Source organism: Calypte anna, chromosome 1 (assembly GCF_003957555.1).
Source record: "Calypte anna isolate BGI_N300 chromosome 1, bCalAnn1_v1.p, whole genome shotgun sequence".
Taxonomy (NCBI): domain Eukaryota; kingdom Metazoa; phylum Chordata; class Aves; order Apodiformes; family Trochilidae; genus Calypte; species Calypte anna.
The window spans coordinates 11,998,069-12,024,486 of record NC_044244.1 but is presented as its reverse complement, the minus strand read 5'-3'; the positions used below and the strand labels follow the sequence as shown (position 1 = coordinate 12,024,486).

Sequence of the window (26,418 nt, the reverse complement as noted above, 5' to 3'; positions counted from 1 at the left end):
TGATGCCTCAGTGAAGTGTACTCACCACAAATGTGTTAAAAGTTCTTAAGCGAATTTCTTCCTTCGAGTAAGAAAAGGCTGTGCTGGAACAGCAGCAAACGCTCCCGTTAAAGCTTTAATAGATGCTGCCACACATTTTTCCAGGCTCCAGTGTTTTTCCGTAAATGAGACCAAGCTAGGCTAAAGGTTTAATTTACTTTAAATTCTTCTTACTGTTTTAGGTTCATTTTCTGAAAGCGTCTGTTTGAGGGGGGGATCCAGCCCTATCCCTAGGAGCCGCTTCTGCCATACGGAAAGTTTTCAGTCAGCTTGCATTGCATTCAGGGGGAAAATTCCAGATGACATCAGTGAGACCAGAAATGGGCTTTTAACACATATGAGAGTGAAATGAGTTCCTGCTCTAAACAAGTCTTTGAGTCTTTCTCTGATTGCTTATTGACATAGCCAGCTTCAACAGCTTTGACTTAGGTGAATGATTTGTCCCAAAAGCAGACAGGAGGAGACAGCACAGACCAAGACAGCATGGAACAGACCCAGAGCACTCATGATCACCACACCAGGGTTGCCAATATTGTTTCCATTTCTGACGGAAAACAACACTCAGCTGTACTGTTTTTGTCACAGGAGAAGAGGACACATATTTAAAATTATTCTTTCTTTCTTCAAAATGACACAAACATTCACTTGGATTTTAATTTTTTTCTTTTTCACCTTTTCCAGCCTTTACTCACCCGTGGGTAGCACCTTTCTTCTCACAGTAAGATTCACCTGCCCATTTCGGGCAGCATTATGCATAAGATCAATCACATATCGGTGGGTTTTGCCAGCCACTGGAATCCCATCTACATAAACCAGCTCATCACCAGGGTGGAGACGGCCATCTCTGTCTGCTGAGCCCATAGCAATTACTGCTCCGATGAGAATCTAGACCGCAAAGAAACAAAATCATGTCACACATACACTGAGCCTCCAACTTCATGCCATGAACTGATGGCATGATATTCTCTTTCTTTTGAAATTAATCTAGTGATTCAGTGCAGGTGGTATCTTGAGTCTGAAAGCTACTCTCCTCCTTTGTGGGAATGACTGAAGATGGTTCCTTGCCTTTAGTAAGAAGGTAAGATGTTTCTTACTTGTGTAGGAGTGAATTGTGCCGGGGGAAGTTCAGATTGGATATTAGAAAGAATTTTTTCACGGAAAGGGTGATCAGACATTGGAATGGGCTGCCTGGGGAGGTGGTGGACTCTTCGTCCCTGGAGACATTTAAAAAGCGACTCGATATGGCACTCAGTGCCATAGTCTAGTGACTGTGGCGGTAGTTGATCAAGGGTTGGACTCGATGATCTCTGAGGTCCCTTCCAACCCAGTCTATTCTATGATTCTATGATTCTATGATATGCCTGATAATCTTGATATTAGGATATATATCTGATATCTTCAAATCAAAACAATCCATCTATATCTATAAGGAGCACTGAGTAGATATAGTCCACCTTATGCAGAAGATTTAAGCAGACTGATTCCACATAAAGGTCCTTTTGACTTAAAATTAGTCTGTGTATTTCTTACTGAAGATTCCTCCCTGCTGTGTGATTTAAACACCTGAACTTACACACTTGAGGTCAGCAGAGGAAGTGATCCCAATACACAGAGCTTGCTTTGGGACTCTATAGGGGTCCCAAAGAAAAGAAGTATGGAAAAGAAGTGCTGTGACAAATGTTATAGCAATTGTTCAGGTAGTGGTTGATTAATAAAATGGAAAAAATGTTGGCTTACTCTGGGCAGATGTTGTTCTCCTAAATCGACATTTAAACGTAATTTGTATGGGACATATAAATTAGAAAAAATCTGTTCAAACCCTTTTAATGACTTTCTCCAATTTTTATGCACATAAATTCACATAATTTATTAGAAGACGACGTATATATTTTCCCTGTGGAATATGTGGTAGAACAGTTGAGATGGATTCAAACAAAACCTGCTTTCTTTGAAAGAATATTAAAACATTCACAGAGTGTGTTCCAAATTTTCCTTTCTCATGTTCAATGTGAGAGTGAGCACAGAGTGATGGATGTGACATGCCGTGTGACAGTATGCTTTAAATAAGAAAAGATAAAAGCTATCAAGTGTTGCTTTTCATGATGAACTGCAAAGGGTAGGTATGGTAGTCACGCAGGTGGCCTTGTGGTTTTTTTTGTGGTCTCAGCTGCAGAGTTGCAAGTATCCCAGCAGAGTTTTTTAATGAAAGCCCATTTGGAGCCTGGAGAATTTCTGCCAAATTCTTAGCCTCCTTTTGGCTCACTTTTGCTTTCAAAACCTAGCAAAGAGAGAACATGTTGTGGCATTTTCCTGCTTCCTGGTGTTCTTGGGGACCTGTTAAGTGGTGCCAGACTGAATTGCCAGAGACACTCTCTCAGGTTCTCCATCCTATTCTTCAAAGGTTGAAAGAATGTACCGCAAAGCTTTGGAAAATTGTGCAAAATTCAACTATGAAATATATACTTATGTTCCTTTACTGGACAAGAAAAAAGATGTCTAAAGCTATATTTAGCTACATTTCCACAAAGCATTCTCAAAACTGTTACATTTAGGCATCTTGTATGGGTAAGAATTTTTTCTAGTTATCTTGGGAAGAGGAGGGTGACAATCCTCTGGAGCTTGGAAGATTGTAGGGACTGCCTTCCTCCTTTGGTTTTATAATTAGCTGCCAAAGCATTCTACAATTTGTGCATTTTTAATCTTTGTAGAAACACAAATACAGTTCACAGCATGGTAGATCATCAGTACCTACAGCACAGCACAAAAATTCTTTCTAGTTTCAACTTACTTAGTAATTATTGCTGATATTTCATATGTCCACAGTGGAGTGTTATTGTGTTACTCATCTTAGTGGTGGAACTGATTCCTAACATAAGCAGCAGAGTCTTAATTTAAACACTTCAGGTAGGTGTGTTTGTCAAGATGATGGCTACCAACTCTGTGATTTGATATAGCAAGAACAATGTAATTTTCCTTCTTTTTAAAATTTCTGTGCCTGAGCTTGTTTCTTATCCAGTACCTGCTCTCATTTCATGGCTGAGTAGTTTCCACAATAGTTATAAATTCTCAAGCAAAACACAAATTAGAAAAATATTTATCAGGATTGTATTACCTCTGTAGCAGTTTCATACTTGCATGAGATTGCTTTGAATGTGTGAGGAAAAGATGATGATGTGTAGGCAAAAAAGAGTGTATTCTAGAGAAAATGAAGCTTTATCTATTGCTTGAGATTTAAATATGAGGAATGATGGAATTAGAAAGACTGAGACAAAGCATAATATGAAATTGAACCCTGGGTTATTAAGTCATACACGTTAATCTGTTTTGCTACTGAGTGTCTTTGTGATTCTTGGTAATGGTCCCAGTTTCTCTGAATATAACAGAGTAGCTTCATAGGCACATAGTGAAATTCATGTAAGATACAAAAAAGGTGTGATTCACCTCGCCTTACTATACGTTTCTGTGATGTGTAAATCCAAGCTAATCATCTGAACTCCACCTAAACAGTGTTAAAAATAGAAGTTTCTAAAGCATGGTTTGCATTATCTTAACTTTTAACTTTAAGGACATCTGTTATGTCTTAGAAATGCTTGTTGCTTGGCATTGACCATAAAAGGAATGCAGACAGACTTCTTGCAGGTATTTTTGAGAAGAATCCCAGTCAATTGATGTTGAAAAGGTAAAACTTTTAGTGTAATGTTGTTTATGTTCTTGTGATTTTGATCCTGCACACATGTATCCCATATATTCTCTGCTTTCAGATAGCAATTTGCAGCTTTAGTTTAAATATTTAGTTTAAATATATATGTAACCTTACATTGATATTAGAGTCATATTGTCTCTAACTTCTCAGCATTCTGGGAGATGTGATAATTCCCTGTGGCGGTGTGATCTCATGAGATCTTAGAGGTGACTGGAAATGGCACAGTCCAGAGTCTTGATATTTAAAATTGCTCAACAAAAGTCTTTCCTTTGGAAAATATCTTTATGCTTACAAATATGGAAAGTGGAACTTCGAGGTCCAGCATCACTTCCTCTTTCTAAGGTGCCAGGTAGCTGATATAACGAAAAGGAATCTAAGCTACAGTTTCTCTACAGCATCAGTATTATCCTTCCAAAAAAACCTTTATGTGGATTCTGCTTCTCTGAAAAGCTTATTGCCTTGTGCTGAAGAATACATATGCCTTTTTAGAAATGAAAACCACAAAGACAAAAGGCAATGAAAACTTCCTTTTGTTCTCTGCTACCTGACTTCACAGCAGGAGAGCTGGAACAAACATTTCAAAGCATCTCAGTTCTCATTTCATAGGAGACACAGGGGTTTGAAGGACAGGCAGAAACTGCCTCTCCTTTTCTGGAGGCGAAAAGAATGGGAGGCTGCAGGTGGGCCGTCCACAGGGGACCAGGGAAACAGTGGAGGAGTGAAAACAGAGTTAAGAAGTCTTGCATTTTTGAATACAAAATAGATGGAAACTAAAAAAAAAAAAAAAAAAAAAAAAAAAGGTGGAGTACACATGTTGTCTTTCTTAGTGATGAATTTGAGCAGTGAAAACAAGTAGATGGGCAACGAAGGAGTAAGTACTGAGGAGTTCAGCACTGTGACACCTAGCTCCAAGGAGGTGCCTTTCTTACTCTTAAATCCTCAAGGTAAGACCTTATTCATTCCTGAGGATTTTGAGACATGGCTTGTTGGGAGACAAAGCCTGTCTGATACAGCTGTGGGAAAACTGATTTTGTGTTTGCGAGCGCTGAAACAGAGACAGCAACTTTGAGGGTAAGTGCAGGCTAAGAGCAATGGTTCAGCAAGACAGTGAAGCCCCTTAGAAGGTGGCTCACAACAATTTTAGTCTTGCTTTCAAAAAATAGCAAGGTGCTTATCTCTGCATTTAGTATCCAGTTATGATAAAAGTAAAGCCACGTCTTTCACTGGAAAGAAACTATAAAGGGTGGCTTCCTCTGCAACAGTTCAGTGCATAATGTCTGTAGTGGGGAGGCAAAGGACTCCTTTCCAAATTCCCACTCTACTGAATTGTTGAGCAGGGACAAATTCAGGTCTCCCAAACTCTGGCTTGTATTCTTTACTCCAGGATATTAGATACCCTATTCTTGCAGTCCTTTAGGTTGAAATAAATTAGTCTTACATAAATAATAGTCTTTTTTTGTTTCAGGCATCTGAGCTGCACTCTTCCTCATGAGAATGCTGTAAACCTCCAAACCGCAGAGCTGGACACTCAGTTTGTGACTACTTAATTATCCATTTGTAATGAAAAAAGCACTACAGGAGATACCAAGACAGACTTCCCCACATACTGAGTAGCCAGGGACACTTCCCTGTGAGGTGGAAAATGCCACTACACACTACTGTTCAAAGCAGGTAGAGGGAAAATTCCAAATCTTCCCCTAGTGCCAATTCTCTGCAGCATAAAATGATACAATGGGACTTTTACCCTAGCTCCTTCTTGGTTTTACTTAGTATGTGAGCTTTGGGAACTCACTCTGGCTGGGTCATGCAAAGAGACATGAAAAATACTGAGGCAGATAATGTGAAGATGGTGGTTCAGTGGCCTCATTTTACGTGCTCTGGGACATGTTCTCTGGAAGAAAATTAGATGCTAGAAGGGGCTTCAAACACTCTGCAAGTGTGCATGATGAAACAGTGTTGTTCTAAAGTTTTTCTGTAGAGCTACACCTTATTTAGCTTTGAAAATCAATTCCAAAACACTTATTCTAAAATAGGGTGTCTGCATTTCAATCAGCACTTGAAGAACCTGTTTTAGAATACAGTGCAATTTTCTTCATACAGGAGGCATCAGTAAACTATTAATATTTATCAGCACGTCAATAAATGCTGAAAATTTTAAAAAAGAGGAGCCTCTGATTCTCAGAGCCATGTGTTGGTTAATGTTAATGTTTAAACGATAACTATATTATTCTGTTTTAATTTGAATATGGAATATACTCTGATTTGATGATCTTAGAGGTCCTTTCCAACTATACAGATTCTATGACTCTATATAAATCTATCAACTAGTTATCCATTATTATCCAAATTGTGATAACACAGGACTCAGACTCATAAGGTTGTGATAATAAAATATTATTAACTCGGGATTAGTGCTCACTGACAAGCCAAAGTTATTCTGAAGGAGTAGTGGTTCTGCTTGCTTTCTCAGAATTCTATTACTTATATATGCCAGTAATTCACTAAAATCTGAACACATTTCCTTAAAAAATTGTTCATATGCATTATTTTATATTTCATTTCACATGCAATGCATTTATGTTGGTTTTGCTACCTGTCAGTTGCTTACAGGGATGTCTCTCTCTAAATGATGTAAAGGTACCATGCTTATGCCTGATGCATGAGATGATGTTGGCATCTAACCTTGAACATGGACTCCCATCCCCTGGGGGGACCTGCTCTTTCTGGAAATTAACTGCATTGTCAAAAGCATCTTTTTGCCTTATGCATATATACAGTCTGCCCACAGTGAACACAGTTATGCATAGTTTTACATAACCTGATTTTTAAAAAAACCTCCTGCTCAAACTTGGTTTTGGAAAATCAGGATTAGAAGCTGCTAGGTCACACTTTGCAGTAAAGGGCTGAGTGATTCACTATTTCTAACTTAATTCCATCTGATTGTAACTGAAATTGCTCTGACATTTTTTAGATGTGGACAACCTGAGAGTCCTGTCTTTTTCTGTGGATGAATAAAAAGGCCATTTCACTTACAGCCTTAACATGGTGTTCTTTTGGGTTCAGCTATGTGTTTTTCTGACCTTTACATGGATTTTAGAGTTATAAAAAGGAAAGTTGGGAAGAAATAACTCACAGGCTGTCCAGGCTCGTCTCCTCCCAGGATTCTGAAGCCAAACCCAGACTCCATTCTCCGAAGGTGAACATCCAACTCCTTGTAATCGGGACCTGGTTTAAAGGGAAATCCCACTAAGCAAAGCATTTTGGCTTTGTCCTGAGAATTTACACCATCTTCCCTCCCACCTTGTGTTCATTGCACATGATTAATGGCATCCTGGTTAGAGCTGGTGGAAACAAATGGGAAACAATATGTTGTACAAAGACAAGGAAGAGACTTGAAAATGCAGTTATCTTGGAGGATGATTATGTTTAGTAGAATATAATAAACCAAGCTAGTATACATTCACAGGAGAACAGTACTGGGAACATCTCTTCAAAATAGAGCCTATAAAGGTGCCTTCTTTCCACAACTGACTGTGAAATAAACTGCTGTTAATCCACCTCTGGCATTTAATTTGTGTTTTTCCTTGCAGTTCATTAAAATCTAAAGGGAGTAAACTGAAATGGGAGATAAAGATACACAGAAAAACTGTCAGTTCAACTTAGAAAAGATGAATAACAAGTTGTTTTAGTTCCACATACAGACATAAACCACTATGTCTTTATCTGTAATGCAGCTTTTAAGCACTCCACTTGCAGGTAATACCTTCAACAAAGAGTTTTGACAAAAGCAATCATTATAAGCCTCTGACTTTTAGGGCTTACAATGAAAGGTAACATCATTAACTTGAATTCCTTAATGCTACTCAATTAAAGTAGCAGCTTTATGAATCATTAAAATAGTGCTTCCATATGCCTGCATAACTTGCTTGTAAATACACATTCTGTCCTGGTAGCAGGTTAGGAACACAGTAGTTTTTTAAAAGTCAGATTTTTGTAAAAATATCTTCAGATTTTTTTGAAAGATACTGCAATTTTGGATCTTGGTGTCTTCAAAAAACAAAACAAAACAAAACAAAACAATAAAAAAAAGAAAAAAGAAAAGAATTTTTGACTAAGATTTCAAATCATATAAAGTGAAATAGTAAAGAGTTAAAGGCCTAAGAAGCTGTCTATTTGGCTGCTGCTTTGTCTGAATGTTCAGAGATGCTTTAGCCTCATCACCCAAAGCAGGACAGTGATTAAAAACAATGGTCAGATTGCACCCTGGTCTATAAACTGTGACAGCTTTTGGCTAATATCAGCTTGTTGCCAACCCCAAAAGACAAAAAGTAATGACCAGATTTATCTCAGCAAGCTGTTCTATAGCGTATCTTCTTTCCTCATGAGGGAATGGACTACAGATGGCTTAAATGCAGTATTTCAGCAGCTCTGATTTACAATATTCACCAGAGCCACTAGAAGACACCACACAAATGGCAGAGTTGGTCAGATCCTAGCTTTAGTCTGGGATTAAAGCTCATTCAATTTTAGTCAAGTCTTGCCAAAACAGACACGAAACTACATGGAGTGACTCAGTAACAGTAAGAATCCCCTCTAGACTGAAGCACAGTGGTGCTTTTGTGCCTTAATGCTTGCAGTATGTAAACTTAATGCAAAGATTGCTTCAAAGTTGTGAGAAGCAGAAGAATTTTAAGATGAGACTTGATTTGCTGTGCCTAAGTGTAGCAAGGATGAGACTCAGTACTAGGATTTTGTAGGTACACAAAATACACACCAACAGTCTGTCACAAACCAAGCTCTACTTTTATATGTGCACACATGAATGAACATGCACAGCTGGGAACACATTAAGAAAGAATAGGAATATCATGATGTAAAGAACACACACTCTGGCACATTGAGATGAAAACTTCCCTCACACAAGTACATCGACAATGAGGATCCAAACCAATGTTGACACCAGACACCAAAACAATAGGCACTATTTTTTAAAAGAGGCCATTTTCCTGCCCATTTAGAATGGAATAGGTAAGCCTGGTTTACCAAGAAAAGGTTTAGGCTAAAACCAAAGTTATATGGCCATACTTTTCTGTACAATCTAACACAGTTTGGAAGTCTGACTATGCCCCCATGCTTGCTGGAAGAGCTTTCCTTCCCAAGGAGCAGGAAGTCTATGGAGCCCATTCTCTTCCAACTCTTATCAGATCACTGAAAAATGCTTTCAAAAAATAACATTATTTTCTGTTCTATCAAGTAAACAAAACATGAAGCTGGAAAAAACCCTGGGTCAGCTGGTCCATCTCCCTGTTGTTGCAAGTGTCTACAAGCCAACAGCATACAGACCTTACCAGCAGAGACACAGGCAAAGGTAACACTGGCACCTGAGCTTGTTTCTCATTCAGAATTGTCACTGATGGACAATTATTTTACTTACTTTTTCACAGTAATATCATACTATCTCCAGCTATTGACCAGTACACTCAGAGTGTTTCCTCCAGTATTGCTTCTAGTTGCTTCAGCTTTCATCCTTGGTTTGATGACTCCATTGGCTGCACAGCTCTCCATTGCTCTGGAGACAACTATACCACAGATTCCTGAATTTACCTGTCTGAACATGGATCTGATTTACAGCTCTAGTGTTTGTGTTTAGGTCATTAAGAAAAATAACACAGAAGACTTATTGCAAGACTCTCCACTAATTAGCCTTTCAGTTCAGAAACTGTTCTTTTTGTAGAATTGCTTCTCTGCTTCCTAGCAATTGCTCTTTACATTTTGTGCTAAGCACCATCTTCTCCAGGCTAACAGGGGAGAGCTCCAATTATAATGGGCATTTTTAAAAAAGTCTGATTGAAGTCTAGAATTATTAAATTGTATCACTTTTTATGTGTAAAAAATTAGTTACCTGATTAGTCTGACACAATCAGTTGTTGGTGAACTCCTTTAGCATTAAATCTTAGTTTATACCTCCATATCTACAATTAATCTAATCAAAAATATGTTCTGAAATCTTGCTGGTGATGAAATGCCTTTTCTCCTGTTTCTTAAAGATAACTAAGTTGTTCAGTACTATCTGTTTTTACCATAGGAGTGGTTTTACTGAGAGCCTCAGTTATGTACTGAAAGTTTCAGTATCGCTGACAGTAGAGTGATCAAATATTCTTGCCCATATAGGTGAATACATTTAATCTGCTATTTCCTCAGTGTTTTCTTGTCTATGATTCTGGTTTTTGTTTTGTTTTGTTTTGTTTTTTTTCCCTAACAAAGGATCATTAAATAAACTAAATTTTGCTTTTTCTTGCTGAAGCAAATATTTAGTTGATCATACAAAGAAAATTACCTATACTAACAGAAAAATGATGTTCCTGTGCCTTGGAATATACTGCAAACATTGTTAATATAAATTAATTATGGAAAATGTTCCTTTTTTCTCTGTAAACTAGATTAGGATCTTGTAGTTCATGCCAAGTAAGAAGAAAGGAATGGACTTACAGACAAGGTAGTCAAGCCAAGACTGAATTAGTATAGTCTTTTGAACCTTTTGCTTTGCTTGCAGTCAGCTTAATACTCCTGAATGTCCCATCCCCTACCAGTTTCATTGAAAGAATAGTTTCAACCTTAAGCCAGTATTTCTAATAATATAGTATGGGTATCCTGTGTGGGAATGACAGTGTTCCCTGTTCTCTCTTGCATCCCTGCACATTTATATTACAAAAAGAACTTCAGCTTTGCCTGCTAGTAACTTCATCTTCTTTTTGTGTAAAATAAAACTTTCTTAACTTATCATTCGGCTTAGAAGAGATAAAAAACCAACACAATTCACTTATCTACATTATAAAACCAGACAGCTCCCCCATGAATTTGAGAATGTGTGACAAGTTGTGACCTGAGCATTGCTGCACAGTAAGGAAAGTAAAGATCATTGGGAAATTTTGCTTTCCAGTTCCTAAGAGAGGGGGAATTTATTTTAAATGTAAAGGTGCCAGAAGAGATTGTTACTGAACAATAGTGAGATCATGTAGCTGACTAAGTGATTATCAGCCCTTAGCTATATTTCTGTTCTGTATTTATTTGAATTTCTGGGTGAATTACACATTGAAAAGTGCACATGTAATTGTTTCTTAAAAGTATGTAGAGAAAATACTTCCCTGAAGATAATGAATTAATTTTCTGTATGAGTCAAGGTGCACAAGTGCTACGGGATTTTTACAGTTATGAACCTTGTATTTGTAGGATGATGGTGTAGATATTGAGATGGATTTTTTTTCACTAAATTTCTTCTATATTGCAGTTAAAAAAAGCTTGAAGACCTTTGTTGCATTAATTTTACAGTCTTTCTGCTGTACTCAACTTTAGTTCTAAATAAAAAAATAAATTAACTGGGACTCTTTTGCTGAAGATGGTGAAGATTTTTCTTCCATATAAATCATTACTGTGAATTGTGAATAGAGATTGACAGAAATCTCCAATAATTTTTAATCTAATTTTCAGATGTTCTTGAACAATGCAGAAAGCTTGAAAACAGAGACAGGTCTACTGGTCTGCAATGTGAGGAGCTTTTTTACAAAACAAGCAGATTTCCTCTTGATACTTATAAAGAGGAAAATATAATAAATAAAGAATACAGTTTAAAACCATTAAAAAAATCAGTATATTAATAGCATTATTCAACATATAAACACTTCTGAGATATGCAAAAACAGCCGAATATCACATCTAATTTAGAATCTCTCTCCAAGAGGTGTTGAGCTAGAAGGTTTTAATAGGATTGTCAAAACAGCCTGTTTTAACTGTTCACTTAACAGGATCGCATCAGGAAGCCAAATATTGCTGTTTTTTAAACAATCCCATTGTCACTTTACAAGACTGATGGTGATTCAAAGCTTTGAAAAAACTTCTATTTTTCAAAGTTTTAGCTTTTAGATTTTTATAGAACAAGACATATCTATGGGAGCAAGGAATGGGTGGGTCTGCATAATTTGTCAGTCCTGTTCTTTTGCAAATGAAGATAGAAAGAATTTCAGTGTTACACAAAATATTACCTTAGCTTAGATCTGGGCATGAGTTACAGAGATAGCTTTTTATGTTAGAGTGAACACTAACGTATGAACGCACATGTAAAATATCATAAAACATACATAAAGACTGGTGGAGGAAAAAGAAATACTTTTCCTTGCTTAAAATACAAATCTATAATAAAAAAAAAAATCAGTTAGCATTCTATTATCCCACAAAGATCAAACAAAAACAAAATAGTGACTAGGCAGTCATGTCTGGCCATTATCTAGAGAAATGATCAAAGAGAGAACTAAAACACAAAATGAAGGACAATTAGTTTACAGAACAATGAAGGCTGAAGAATACTTGCCAGAGGAATCCACTCGAAAACCAGTCCTGGGCAGCACTTGTTCTGAATAGGAAAATGGGGGAATTAAAGATGAAATACATTTCTCAAGTTATTTAAAGATGCAGCATCAATTTCTCTGCACTGTTTTGAATTTCTAACATCCAATGTTTAATTTTTATTACAGTTTGTTTTTTATTCCTCCCCTCCTTCCTGACTTTCTAGGTGGTACATGTATGTGGTCCTGCTAGATGTAGATGTCTATTTCTATGTAAAATGAAACATATGGTAAGATGGTACTGTTCCTTTAACATGGCATAGGTTATATTGAGATAAAATTGTTAATGTGCTTAAAAGATAGTGACAATATTTGTGCTTTTTCAAGTACAGCGATAGAAGGGTAAGTTTAATGTCTGTATTTAGATGACTTGACCACAGCTTTTCCTCATTTCAGCTGTAAAACGTCTTATCATCAAGAAGAGCAAGTCTTTTCTAGAAGGAAGTACATTGCCAATAACTACAACTGGTATGTGAAGGCAAACACAGGTAAACCTACTTTTCATGAAAATAGTATTCAAGTATCTGTATTTCACTAGATGAAATGTCGTAGATAACTAATTTGTTTTCCTATATAACTATTTTACTGGCATTAGAGAAATCTGGAACAAGTCTGTAGTTGAATTCAGTTGAATTCATTGACACACTTCCTTTGCTGATTCTGAAATGTTCTGACAAAGAATTTCTGTTTTATTACTTCTGCAGCATCCAGTGTGAATTGCAAAACACCCCAAAACAGAGGTGATTTCCATTGGCTTATTAACAGCAAAAAGGTAAATGAAAGTGCATTTACATGGATCTAAACCAGAATATCAGACCATGTATATTTGATGGTATATATGGAGTATGGTATGTCACATTGCATTGGTAGGACACTGATGCAACATGCAAGTGTCCATCTTCCTGAGACAGAAGAAAGACAGGAGTGGATTTAATACTGTGAGTAGCTAGTTCCAGGTAGAAAGGACCCAGAAAATGCACTCCAGGCCAACAATTTTAGCTGTGCTTTCTGGATATGTGGGTGTGGTGAGAGAAATGAGGAGACAGTATTATTTCTGCAGGCAGCTCCTTACTTTGGAAGTGTTTAGGCTAAAGTTCTGCTGGGCTGCCTCTGAAAGGCAGCACGGATGTAATGACTGCAGACTTGAGTCAATACTGAAATAATGCTTTAGGGAAAAGCCATTTTCCCAAAAATGAAGACTGAGGCCACTGAACATCTTATGACCCTCTTGGTAAGAGGATTTACATAACAGGCCTGACCTGCTCAAATTCAGATTGCTGCTACTCTGCTTACCTAAAATACAGTCTAGAGATACTACGAGATGGAAACACCCCTTTGGATTTGGTCTTTCAGTCATATTTGTGTTCACCTTCTGTGTTAGGAGTTGTGTCATATGAGCTATGGTGCTTTATGTTATAGGTGGCTGCACATCTTTACTTTGGTGGTTAAAAGAGGTAATTTCTTCACACACTTCAGATGTACTACCTAAATGTAAATTATTCTACCAGCACAACTCCTTAAAACCAGAACCTTTGAAACTGATGCTGCTCCACAGCAAACTTGGAGAAATGTTTTTTTTACTCACAGCCTTTCAAGATTTTAATGGAATTCTTAAAAGAGACAGAATGATTTCAGTGTACAGAAAGCAATTTCGTTTTGATAGTCTCTATTAGTTTTTAGGTTTGAAAGGACTCAAGCCTTTTCTGTTGATCAGCCAGCTAGATCTTTTGAGCTGCTGTAAGATTGGTTCATTCTGCTTCCATTTCTGTTTGCAGTCGCTGAAAGTCACCTCAGAACTGGCCTCAAGCAGCAAAATGAAAGAAGCACGAGCATGCTCAGACTGTTCCAAAACAGGGGACAATTTGATATGTTAAGACAGCCACATTATCTTGAGTAAGTTATCAGTATATCTTTTTGTAAACTATTGTTTGCAGTCAAGCAAAAATTCCTGTCAATGAGGTAGTTTCCACCAGAGCTAATCCCACTGAGCTTGATCTGGCTTTTTTACTGAATAAATATTTTTTTTCCCTCGCAGGACTTCATACAGTGTCTTGTGGTGTTAATTAACATCTCATAATCAACCATTCAACTTCTAGCACTTGCTTTCATTGTAATTTAGAAATTCACACATAAGAAACTTGGAACTTTTCTATGCTGAAGGTGCTGAATGAAGACTTCAAGTCCTTAAATGTGTGATCACCAAGTAGATAAATTTAAGTTCAGACCTATATTTTTGGTAAAAACAGCAAAGTAGTGGTCAATTTAGGAAGAAACTGCTGTCAGCAGTCTGGGTCCTTCACCGGTGCAGGATATTTGTAATTATGTCACTAGCACTTTGAAAAATAGAAATAACCTCTAAATAGTTGGGCTCATGTGACAGTCAAACTGCTAACAGAAAACTTCAAAAGAGGAAAGTGCTGTGAAGAATGTTTAACATTAGCAACATTTCCCTATGTCAAATGCAAATATAAAGGTGTTCTTTTCAGAACTCACACAATTCTGGGATAAGAAACCCTACAGAACAGCAACTTCCAAGTGAAGAGGAAGGACCAGGGGGACTACTCCTCAGTCAAGCAGAATGCATGTATTTGTGCACACCCTGGTGCCTTGTATCTGCTGAGAACAAACTGACTCAAATGCTAATTTTACCAAAATACTGACTCTAACAAGCTCTGTTTGATAAAAAACCTGTCAATTAGGTTTTATAAGAAATTAACCTTTATACAAGGTACTTTGACAATTCTCACTTATTATTGAATTAATTTTGGCATTTTTAAAAAAAACCTGTGACTAAGTTAAACCTCCTAGGAAATGAAATAGCAGGAGGCATGTTTGGAGAGACCAGGATAAAGACACCAGACTACCCAGCACTGCCACCATGAACAGGCATTCAAAATGCAGAAAGCTTTAAAATATTGGCCTAAGGTTTGGGTATTCTCCATATAAAGCCTTTTTGATTGCACTTTTCTGGTTATGTTGTAATGAATAATTGTAGAATGAAATAATGAGAAAAGGAGCTTGGTGATAAATACTTGGTAAAATTGCTGCATTCATTTTTAGTTCAGCTATCCTGTCCTAGAAATAAAAATTAGGAAAGTAAAACTGAGAAGTCTTCTGAACTGCTGGTTCTATATAGCTGTAACTGTAATTAATCTGCACCATGGGGACTACTCCATGTGCTCTGGAGAATGACATGCAATTGAAATTTTGAATTCAATTCAATTTTGAAATGCAGCTGTGCATTTTAAAGGGTCTTGCTATACATCAAGGTTTCTTCTATATCAGATCAATGCAAAGACCAATTTAATTTTGCTATTAGAAGATAGAATAGTAAAAAGCTTGCACATCTGGCTTCATGTTTATCCTAAAAGAAATTAAACTTCTGGTTTTGCAGCTTAAAGCTGCAAAATATTTGTGAAAATAGATAAATAGCAAACAAGATCTGGGACACAATCCTAACTAAAATGAAATGAATAGTAAAATCTCAGAATTCTTTGCTGTCAAGATAGAGCCCTAAGAGCAAAGTTCACCTAGAACATGATAGAAGCCCAGTGGAATCACTGGTATTCTCTGGAGGTACAATTATGCTGATGAAGGAGGGGGATTATAAAATCTATTGTCTATGCTGTGCTATTTTCTGGATCACACTTTGTTGAATGCTAAAGCATGGAAAAAACCCTAGCATTAGGAAATATTTAATTTTAAAATCTCAGTCCTAGCCATGCTTGGGTACATATGAATTTTACAAATGAGAATGAGTATGATCATGCTGAAATATCCTTTCCAAACCTGGGCAAAGCAGCAGTTTGAAACAGCGCATAGCCAGTGCAGTTCCCACTGGCCTCATGCACCCGGAACAATTCCCTAATGCTTACAAGTCAGCTTTCTTAAATTATTACTTTGATTTCCTAAGTACACCCTATCATTTTGCAGATGAAAATCTATTTGTATAGCTTTAAAAGTGTAAATTGCTTGAGCAAAAGGAACACTGCATCTTTATTACTGCCATCAGTTGTAAAACTGACACTTCATATTAGCGTAGGTCATTTGGAACCTACTTTACAGTCCAGCAATCATAATCACTTTACATCCACAGTACTGTGATGGAGATATTCTCATAATTCCATTTGAAGATGGCTTTGGTTTCCCTGTCAGTTCTTGTAACCGACAAATCCATTTTGCCATGGCAAGTAACTCCTTCTGCAGTGATGAACAGTACAAAATTATTTGACATTGGTCTGATAAAATTCTTCTCCTTTTCTTATATCTCAACTCTTATTTAAAAAAAAATTGTATTTATTTAGAAATGCAATTTTCTAGATCTTCTCTGTGCTGTTGTTTGGGGTGCTAATAGATGCAAGGAAAATAATTCTCTGGGATTTACTTTGAGAAATTACCTTCCTATAATTCAGTTGCTCAGACTCTAGGTCAAGGAGCAGTTTGATGATAATATGCAATAATTAGTAATTTCCCAATACTCTTATTTACTAAGTGAAGGCAGGTTTGTCTTGCTGACGTAAAGAGCAGTAACTGGTGAACATAAATACTGAAAGATATAGCAAACTGAGCTCAAGGAACACTTAAAACTAGAACCTAATTTTCTGCATTTATAGTCCCAAAGCCTTTGCCAATATTAAAATAACAACAACTTTATATTTCTCTAATACTTCACAGTACTTTGTATTTAACATTATCACAGTGCTATGTACATGCATAGGTATTTTGCACTATAAGCAAAATGTGATTTTTTTTTTTTAGACTACAGATGAACAAAAATGGGCAAAATAGCTAGAGAAAAAAGTTTTCTCAGAAAAATACTCTCTGAAAAATTGTAGTAATAATAAATGAATATGTCAAATATTCCTTCAATTTTTAAGACTGTAACTGTGTAGGTCTTCAGCCAACAAGCACTGACAAGAAAATTCTACTTAACTGTAGACTATGCCATAGACCCCCTTGGGTGGTAATGCATTCAGTTCTATACACCTAATATCTTTTATGTGTTGCATGAGTACCACATTTAGGAAACCTTGATTGCCTTGGTATTTCTCTGGAAGGATGGTGTTTTCAGTTACACATTATCAGTCACTACAAATCTGTCTGACAATTGATTCCAATTGCTGACACTTAAAAGTAATATCTGTGCTGAATACCTGCAGTGGTATCTCAGAGGAAAGGTAGTCTGAATATGTATTGAAATGCTTGTCTATGACCCTCAGAGAAACTAATTCATAACTCTGCATAAGAAAACACCCTTATTTTATAAAGACTAATAATGTGTTATGCTACTACATCTGCTATTTACGTCTCACATCTGTTCATGGTTTTGGTTCTTTTCCACTTTGTCTAACTCTGGCAGAAATAAAAATTACAGTGCATTAGACAGATGATGGATTAGAAAGGAACTTGGGGAATTCATGATACCATGGGAAGAGGAGAAAATAACATGGGAGATTTTGAAGGAAGGAATTTTTGCTTTTCCAGTAAAAGGTGGAACTGCAATTGTTCAGATTTCACTTTTAATGAAGGCTTTTCACTGGTTTATCTCATTTTTCTTGCTGGCCTTTCTGTGTCACATCACCTGTCCTGGACTACTACACTCACTCATTGAAGGAAATTGTAACCTAATTGCTGTAAAGCAAAGTTTTATTTTGCTGCTTTTTTTTAGAGGAATATAAACCAAATTTTCCATTATATAGTTTTTTAACTAGAGAAGTAGTATAACATTATGATTCCAAAGACCTTTCTCTCCCCTGTTTGACTAATGTCTGTCAACACAGGCCTCTGAACATAGTTTGTTATAAACTGTGCATTTATGACACTATTCAATGTAAAATATGAGAGAGTAAAGAAAATAAATTAAGAATGAGTTCTGCCAGTGGATCTCAGTGGCTACATCTGTAACAGTTGATGTCTATCAAGTCTTACAATTAATTTTATTAATAGGAAATTCCTGGTTTGATGTTTCAATTTTCCAGCTCCAGTGCTTAACTTTCATGATTATCAGCAGAGTCATTTTGTCACATTTTCATAAGTTTTTGCAAGGAAAAAGGAGTTAAAAGATTTGCCTTTAAGGCATCTAAAATTCATAGTTGGATGGAAAAACAAACAGGAATTAAGTTGTTTCAGTGGATCTTTGCTTCCATTTCTGAGGTTTGCAATATAATCTAACAGCAGGTTCTCTTTACCAAAGAGAATAATCGAAGGGGGAAGGGTGGGAGATGGAAGAAAAGAAAAAGAAAAAAAAAAAGAGGCAGAGAGAGGCAGAGATACAGTTCCAGAAAGGAAAGAGAAAGAAAAATAATTTTCTTTTACTTTCAGGTAGTTGTTTTGGATGATGTGATAATCATCAGTCTTTGGTAACATTTTATGCTCCTTTCTTCCTTTTTGGTGACTTGCAGCTATTGAGTGCATTTGACTGGTGACAGCACAGGCAGGTGACAGCTAACAGGTGTGACAGGTAGCACCTAATTTGTGACAAGGAACTTTCCAAATGGCTATGATTTAAAAAATAGAGTTGCACTCCAATTTTATACTAATACATCATTTGATTTGTCTCAAAGTTGCACTGGCAGAACCTCCTCTGTTTTGCTGCAGCAGTAGTCCTTTGTCATTCATATGTGATCATTAGAAATTGAAATCTCCTTATCACATGGGGTCTTGCAGGTCCTTCCTGTGCCTAAGGTGGAAACATTTCTGTTCAATGAAAATAATAATTTTTCATGTAGACTTTGGCCTTGAAGCCCGTTTCTTGCTATCATTAGATGGGGATGACCACACCTAGTGGAGAGACCAGAAGCTTGTGAATCCTGGGCTAGCTCTTGTTCTGCTTTGTCATGTGGCTTGTGCTCCTTGGAGAACTGCCTCGTGATGCAGAACTTACTCATTTCCCTGAGAGGGGAGCAGGAAGCTTTGATGAGATCCCAATGAGTGCTGGCTGCAGTGAGACCCTCTGATAAAAGGATAAAGTATGAAAATGTCTTTCTTTTGGAGTTTTCCAGGTCATGACTGTTCATTTCTTTGCACTATTTTTGGATCTCCTTTTTTGCTGGCCTTACCAGAAGATGAGGCAGACATACTTTGAGAGAAGAAACACCTAAAAACCCCCAAAGAAGCTGAACATTTCCTGTATGTCTACCAAAGATAACCAACCTGACACAGCCATATGGTTGGAAAATAAGTATGCATTATCTCAAAATTTTCTTTCCTATATACTCAATTTGGATGACAATTTCTTGACTCAGTAATGGATTTCCTGTCTGTTGTTTCTCTCACATCAGGAAACACTACCATTATGTGGAGGATAAAAGTAATCAAAGGCTTGATGAATTAAATTTGCTAAAGAGTGTGCTTCTGACATTAGAGAAATAAAAATGTCTGGAACAACAGAGATGTTTGGAGGAAGCTATTTGTGACCAAGAAATATGCAGATGAGATAAAGTTTGGAATCGTGGAATCAAGGCTTAGAGAAAATGTTCAAATGATACCAGCATCAGAAGAGAACAACTCAAAGCTTTCAGGACTAGCTGAAAAACCAGGACACTGATGGAAATCTGGGAGGAAGGGTTGCTGAAGTCTTGCTTTTCATCTCTCACTTTCTTGTTTTAGGCCTAACAGCTTCATGATTCTTAATTCTTATTTTGTCTAGGTAGGTAGCAGAAAAGGGCTTGTGTACAAATTCCAGTTGCCTCTTGGACAGAAATCAATTGCAGTTAAAGTTTTTAAACACTGCCTTTAGCATAGCTCCAATCTATGATCTGTCAGCTCTTCCTTCTCGGGTAACATTTGTTCCTGAACACATTAGATTATATTAGTAAAAGATTGGAGTTAATGTTTTTCAAGGAAGTATTCAGAAAACTTGGGGAGGGCGGTTGTGAATAAGGAAGAAGTACTGCATTCTTTTATTGAAGGGTGCAATATATCTTTTGGTGTAATATATGAACTTTTGGGATTAAAGGCAGTCTTGGTAGCTGACATCAGAGCTATATTCCCAAAGTTTTATGGAGGGCCAGCATGGATTGAGCTTATTTGCTTTCATTAATATTTAGGACATTTCTTTACATACAGTACTCTTCATATTGGGGATAAAGAAGACAGAAGTTGCCACTTAAATATATATAACATCTCTATATATGGCATGCATAACTTTTTTGTAATTGTCTTACAAATGTATTTTTTCAGTGCAGGAGGTATATAATATGCATTTTTCCACTCTTGACTTGAACCAGAAAAGATGTTTCTAACTCTGCTGAATGGAAAGTGTAGATTTTTGCTAAAACACTTTACATCTAGAAACTACCACTGTGGAAAGGAGTTATCTGTAAGGGGTTTTCCCTTCCCTAAAGCAGTATATGAAGTCTAAAATGTTTTCAATAAAGGTGCAGAACTAGAAAAAATCCTTGTTAACAATGGAATTGTGTATTTTTCCTTTAATTTTTCTTTATAGTCCCTAATCAAAGCCTTTTGGGGAACAGCACTTTAGTTCTGGCAAATATTTTATCTATTTGTTGATCTAGCAATGGCAAGAGAAAGAGGACAGATGTCTGAAAATTATTTTCAAACTTTGCTTCAAGCTAGTCCTTCATCTTTCAAACCTTTATGGCCTGCTCCACAATGTATCTTGATCCATACTTTGAAGAATTTTAAAATTTTAAAATCTATAGCCTCTCTTTGTACATTGTCTTGAGTAACCTGTCCAATCAAGAATGTCATCTGGAGCATAGGAAGATGCTACCTTAGTAATTAATATGTATTATATTAAAATAGCAGCTAGCAAATGCTACACAGTGTTTGCAGATACATTGGAAACCTCAGTTCTGAGTCCTAACAGTTTATAAGACTGAATACTTGTTATAGGGTGTTTAGAGTATGTTCTGAAATACATATTTACAGGGGATAAAAGATACTTGGTATTGCTTAAAGGAAACAGTTTATCTAAGTTCTCAGATTTAAACTTGGGGTCTTAATTTCAGGAAACTGTTTCATACCTAATCCCCCCAAACAGACATCCCAAGAAGGTCTGGACTGTGGGCAGTGAATTTTATGGTAACAATCTCCCTTGAAAGATTTTCCACTCAATAGACCAGGGTGGGAGAAGATGGTGGCACTGGCCACAGTGGCAAAGAACTGAAGAATCTGAGACACCTGATTTAACATTGAGTTGATTTAACATTGAGTTGATGTAAAATCAGTCTTGGTGTTCCTCCAGCATATCCATCCTGCTGAGAACTGGAAATACCAAAGTCACATGGGAGATGCTGACGCTGTAACTAATGTATAAGGGCCAGGACAAGTGAAAGAGGCACCAACATACTGTTTGGGACAGTAAGTCACTTCCTTCAGACTATCCTTTTGTACGCTGAAGAAAATTTTCATACCATATTATAGAGTATGATAGTTTACATTTATATCTATGCCTCAGGGCCTGACTAATATTAATGGGCAAATCTGAATTAGCTGCTGTGCAATATTTTATGTGTAATTTATAAAGTAATTTGGTCTATAGACGAATTTATAAAATTAATTTGAAGGTGGTAAGTACTAATAACTGCTATGAAAATGTTTTCAGTTAAACTATTTTGAGGTTTTGAACCAAATAAGTGCAAAAGCTCTGGGCAATATGGAATAACACTTTCAGCTAAAATGCCCTTGAAAATAAGGAGTAAATAAGCTTAACCTCTTTCACCCTTGTTGGTGAAAATATGTGGTATTCTTCCAAAACCCATGAAAAATAAAATTAAGATGAGGATCTTGGTAGCTGTGTATTTATTGTTTTGCATCTTCAAGTAGTACTTATGACTAGTATGGTTTTCTTTCTCACCACCAATATCAAAGTGATAACTTGTAAAATTGATTTTTATAAAAGCAAATAAACCTGAATTGCCTTTAATAAACTTCACTTTAAAGTGAAAGTATGTGAAAGAATTTTGCATTTATAAACTCATATCCTCCTATCAGTTAACTATGAAGAAAATGTGTAAGAAAATATGTTGGTACATATAGTGCTCTTCAGTAAGGATTTTACAGTCAAAATGAGAAGAGTGACAATATAAGGAAAAAACCTATTTAGGTTTTTAGAATCTAGGCAATACCTAGGAAAAGGTATGTGTAGAATTTTTGAATACTTTAAACAGCCTCTATTAATAATGATTATAATTGCTTTTTTAAAATTAAAAAGATAACTACAGAAAATTCTGTCAGCAGTGACACACTCATAGGCACAACTTAAAATCCTAACTGGCCAGCAGGGTGAACAGGGCTTTCACTTACGCCTACTTTCATAAATAGCTCTTGATTTCTCATACAGCTCATATGGGTCAGGTTTTCGTGGATCAAAGGCCTCTGTTGAATCAGGAAATGAACTCCTGTGAAGAGTGGGTGGGTAGGGAATATTCTGTGGCATAGCTGGAGCAGACAGGCTTGTTTGAGGGCTGCCTTGATTCTCCCATCGTTCCATCACCTGGAATGAAAACACACAGAGAATAAAGATGAAGATTTGCAAAAAACTGTGACTTCTGTGGTGAGACCAAAGACAGTGATTTCATTTGAAGACATGTTTTGTAAAATTAGCATATCTGCTTTCTGCCTTTTGAGACAAAAGGTGTGTGTTGTGCTGTTTGCTTAAAGACTTCATTAAATGTACTTATTAATTAGGTGCTTATGGGAAGAAGTGATCTTTCTCAGATAATATGACCCCATGAGGATTATGGCCCAGTGTTACCCCTGAAGCACGTTGAGTGCCTCTCACAGAATGAGCTGAGCTATTGGAAGTTATTCTGCTGAAGGTGGTATCTGAGGGTCTGTGAAGATATAATAATCAGATTCAACAAAATGCATAACTTTGCTTAACAAAGAACTGTCTGGGCTGGGTAGCAACTGAATGATCTTAATGCTGTTACCTTTGCAGAATGCACGAAAACAGCTAATTGCCCAGGGAAAAGCAGATTACTGTAACTGTGAGCAGAGTTTACAGCTCTGATTGAAGAGAAAGAAAAGAAAACTGAAGGAAAAACTTATCCAGGAGGTATCTGAGCATCTAGTGATAGTCAAATATTCAATGATAAAATACAGAACATGGTGAGAGAAAAGTAGTCATTAACCTGATAGAGACTTTCTCATTTTTTACTGTTTCTTTCTTACATAAAAAATTACTTTGACATCATCCAAATAAATTCCCAAGCACAGGATAAGCTTTTCAGCTCTTCTTGATCATTTACAGGAGAGGAGTACACAGCAGTGTATTGTCTATGTATGAAAGTCACTTCAATTCATGTTTTCTACACAACACTCCTAAGTGGTCACACAAATACATCAAGCCAGAAAGGAGATCGTATGAACTATTGTGCAAAAAAGGACCAGGGGAATCTACATCTTTCTTTCTGAAGGAGTTCGCTAATAATTAAATTTCACTGCAAATGTATTTGTAGATGTTAAGCTAAAACACAAATACTTATCCCAGTAAATGGATATCTGCCTTTTCCTGTGACCCCTCCTGAATCAAAGGGTGGTAAAATCTCCAGAGCAATGTGGTCTCACACATAACCTAACAAGCACTTAATTGCACAAAAAATGACTCTTGGAAACAAACTGCACTGTACTTAAATACCACTGTCTTCTAGCATTGAATCAGCAGTGCCTTATCAAAGATGATCACAGGTTTATAACAAGCTTGCTCTACAAATTGTGTGATTATCATTTGCCTTCTGTTCCTTGGTTTCAAGAGGCATTTGGCCCAGCAGGTAGGCTTTGTTCTCTATTCTGATGATTAGGAGCATCAGGTTTTTTCCACACCAAATATGTGTGGACTTCAGATGTTTTAGAGTCCTCCCAGTGAACATGCTGAGTAGCAATCACACTGCACATCCCAGGTGATCTGGTACTTGTGTTTTCACATATGTGCTTCATACTTCAAAATAAACAGAATATGGATACTGGCCACTCAAGTTGTTGAGGACTTCTTTATACAGTGTAGTGTCATAATTGCAGCTGTGCTTCTGTCAGATTTCTTCACTTAAGTAGGGCTGGTTCATTAGAAACAATAAAGGGAAGAAAGGTCTGGGCACCTCAGTTGATCATAGGATGAGTGTCATGCATTAATATGCATTTGGTATGGCATTTAAGTTGAAAAAGGAAAGTATTAGTGCTATGAAGAGCTAACGGTAAAGCTATGGGATACTGTATTCAATATTAACCAATGTTGTTCAAGACAGACATTTTTTTGTGTGTCCAATTCAAAGACAGAGACTAGGATGTGATGATGTAAGAGGGTACTATAAGCGTGTAGATTCTGTGCAATGCAGTGTTATATGTAGATACTTCAGTTGTCATCAAAAAGGCTTAGATACAGGAAAGTAGCTAAGGTACCTTCAGACACTCTATTCTAAGATAAATTTACCCCCTGTGTTGGATAAAGTCACATGCATGCCACAATATCACATCTGCTAGCTTTTCTGGCTTTACAGGAATTACTTTGGGTATTATAAAAATATATATAGTATATCCTTGTATCACAGAAGTGGAAATTCAAGGTTTCCAGAAACAAACTTGATTATGATCAATGCAACCCCAGTAGCTGTCTTATCACAATGAAGCAGAAAGATGCGGGGCTCTCTCTACGTAGGAGTGAATGTTTTCTCATTTCTTGGGCAGTGACTGAGAAATAGAACACTTACCTCCTTCAAAATGTGAAACTGAATAAAAATGAAATATTTAAAGAAGGCTTTCTAAAGAAAAATGAAAATATAATTATCTTTGATAAATCTTTGATATGTCTAATGCTTTCTTGATGGTTAGCACTAAATATTCAAGTGTAAACAAGCAAAGCATTTTTATTTGTGGGTAATACTGATAACACGAGTAGATACATAAACAGAAAAACACAAGGGGAATCACATCTCCCAAACCCATAGAAATTAATTAAATAGTCACATAGTGTTTTACAATGTCAGTTACCATAACACCAGACAAAAAAGGCTCCCTTGGAAATGAGTAACCATGGTACTGAGGGAAGAGCATCAAATCTAAGCAGGAGTAATAGTTTGGCAACATTGCTCAAGCTGATTCTGCATTAATCATATTCACTAATCATATTGTATCATTATATATGATATATATATATATATATATGTGATTATATATATAATATGTTCTATGTACAGAAAAAAAACCAAAAAAACACAGGACATTTATGTCAGCCTAAGTTAACTCCAGGATGTTGTGCACGCTGGGATGCAGTGCATGTCATTCCTGAGCCTCTGCCTTGGGAAGATGAGCTTGTTTCTTTTCTTCCAGGCAATGGCCTGTGGTCAGCTTTTTGCTTTAAAGAATGGTGGTTGCTTCACCGCTGTGCAGCTAGAGGTGCAAGGGAGCAGCAGTAGTCACCCAAGCAGAAGAGATATGTGGTTTTGGGCCATCTAAATATTTTTCTTTCCTGTTATACATCTACACTGCTGTGCTATGGTGTTGGGAAGGCTTTCTAAACCTCCTGGTGCTGGTCTTACTGTTTCAGACTGCCTGCAGACACTCAGTGCTTTAGGGACACTGTAATTTCTACTCCTCTTAGATCTCTGCAAGCAGAGCTAGGGCTCCTTTCTTCTGCACTAGAGATAAGCACTGCTTTAAGGTCTTCACAATCTAAATAAAACAGTAAAATTTAAATAAATCTCAAAATAAATGAGAAAACTAAAAGTAATAGCTTGTGATTTCTTTTTATGCTGTGAATGTTGTATTCAAAAAATGTTGAAATGTGGCATCAATAAAATAAATACCATTGCTTACAGTCTTACAGGAGAAAGGTCTTCATACCTTGTGAATTCTTGTAAAAATTACAGAAACAGAGAAATGATGGTTAGAAATCACTTCAGTAAGTTAGCTAGTCCAAGCTCTTACTTGAAGTGTGACTATTTCCAGCTCTAAAATTACTGATTTTGGAAATCACAGCCATTTGTTTAAGGGTGTTAAGATCAATGCACTTGTTAACCAGAAAAAAACAGTGCATGGTGTCCAATGCAGAAAGATCGCCCAAGTGATGGCCAACTAGGCTGCTGAGGCCTTCTGCTGTCCTCTTCTCCAGACCCCTCATTTTTGAGCCTCTGTGTTTCTGGTTCCTGATATTCATTATAAAATCAAGATGATCCTTTCTCCTGAGTGCTGCAGGCAGATCCCAGTTCAACAGATCTGTAAAGCTTACTGGTGAGGCCACCCCTGACACTGTCTCACCTGTAGCTGGGGCACCCTGAGAGGTGTCTCAGGGGCTGGGAGCAGGAGTGTTAGAGGAAA

The 26,418-nt window shown here is 36.8% G+C and overlaps 1 protein-coding gene across 1 annotated transcript in view; it reads right to left on the bottom strand.

The window, feature by feature from the left end:
* MAGI2 (membrane associated guanylate kinase, WW and PDZ domain containing 2) overlaps positions 1–26,418 on the bottom strand; it is a 694,450-nt gene that overhangs the window by 61,825 nt on the left and 606,207 nt on the right. The window contains exons 12-15 of the mRNA XM_008493015.2: positions 22,411–22,600; positions 12,108–12,149; positions 6,876–6,967; positions 732–924 (exon numbers count right to left, since the gene is read on the bottom strand). Of these exons, the coding sequence (XP_008491237.2) occupies positions 732–924; positions 6,876–6,967; positions 12,108–12,149; positions 22,411–22,600 (517 nt within the window). The remainder of the gene's footprint in view (positions 1–731; positions 925–6,875; positions 6,968–12,107; positions 12,150–22,410; positions 22,601–26,418) is intronic.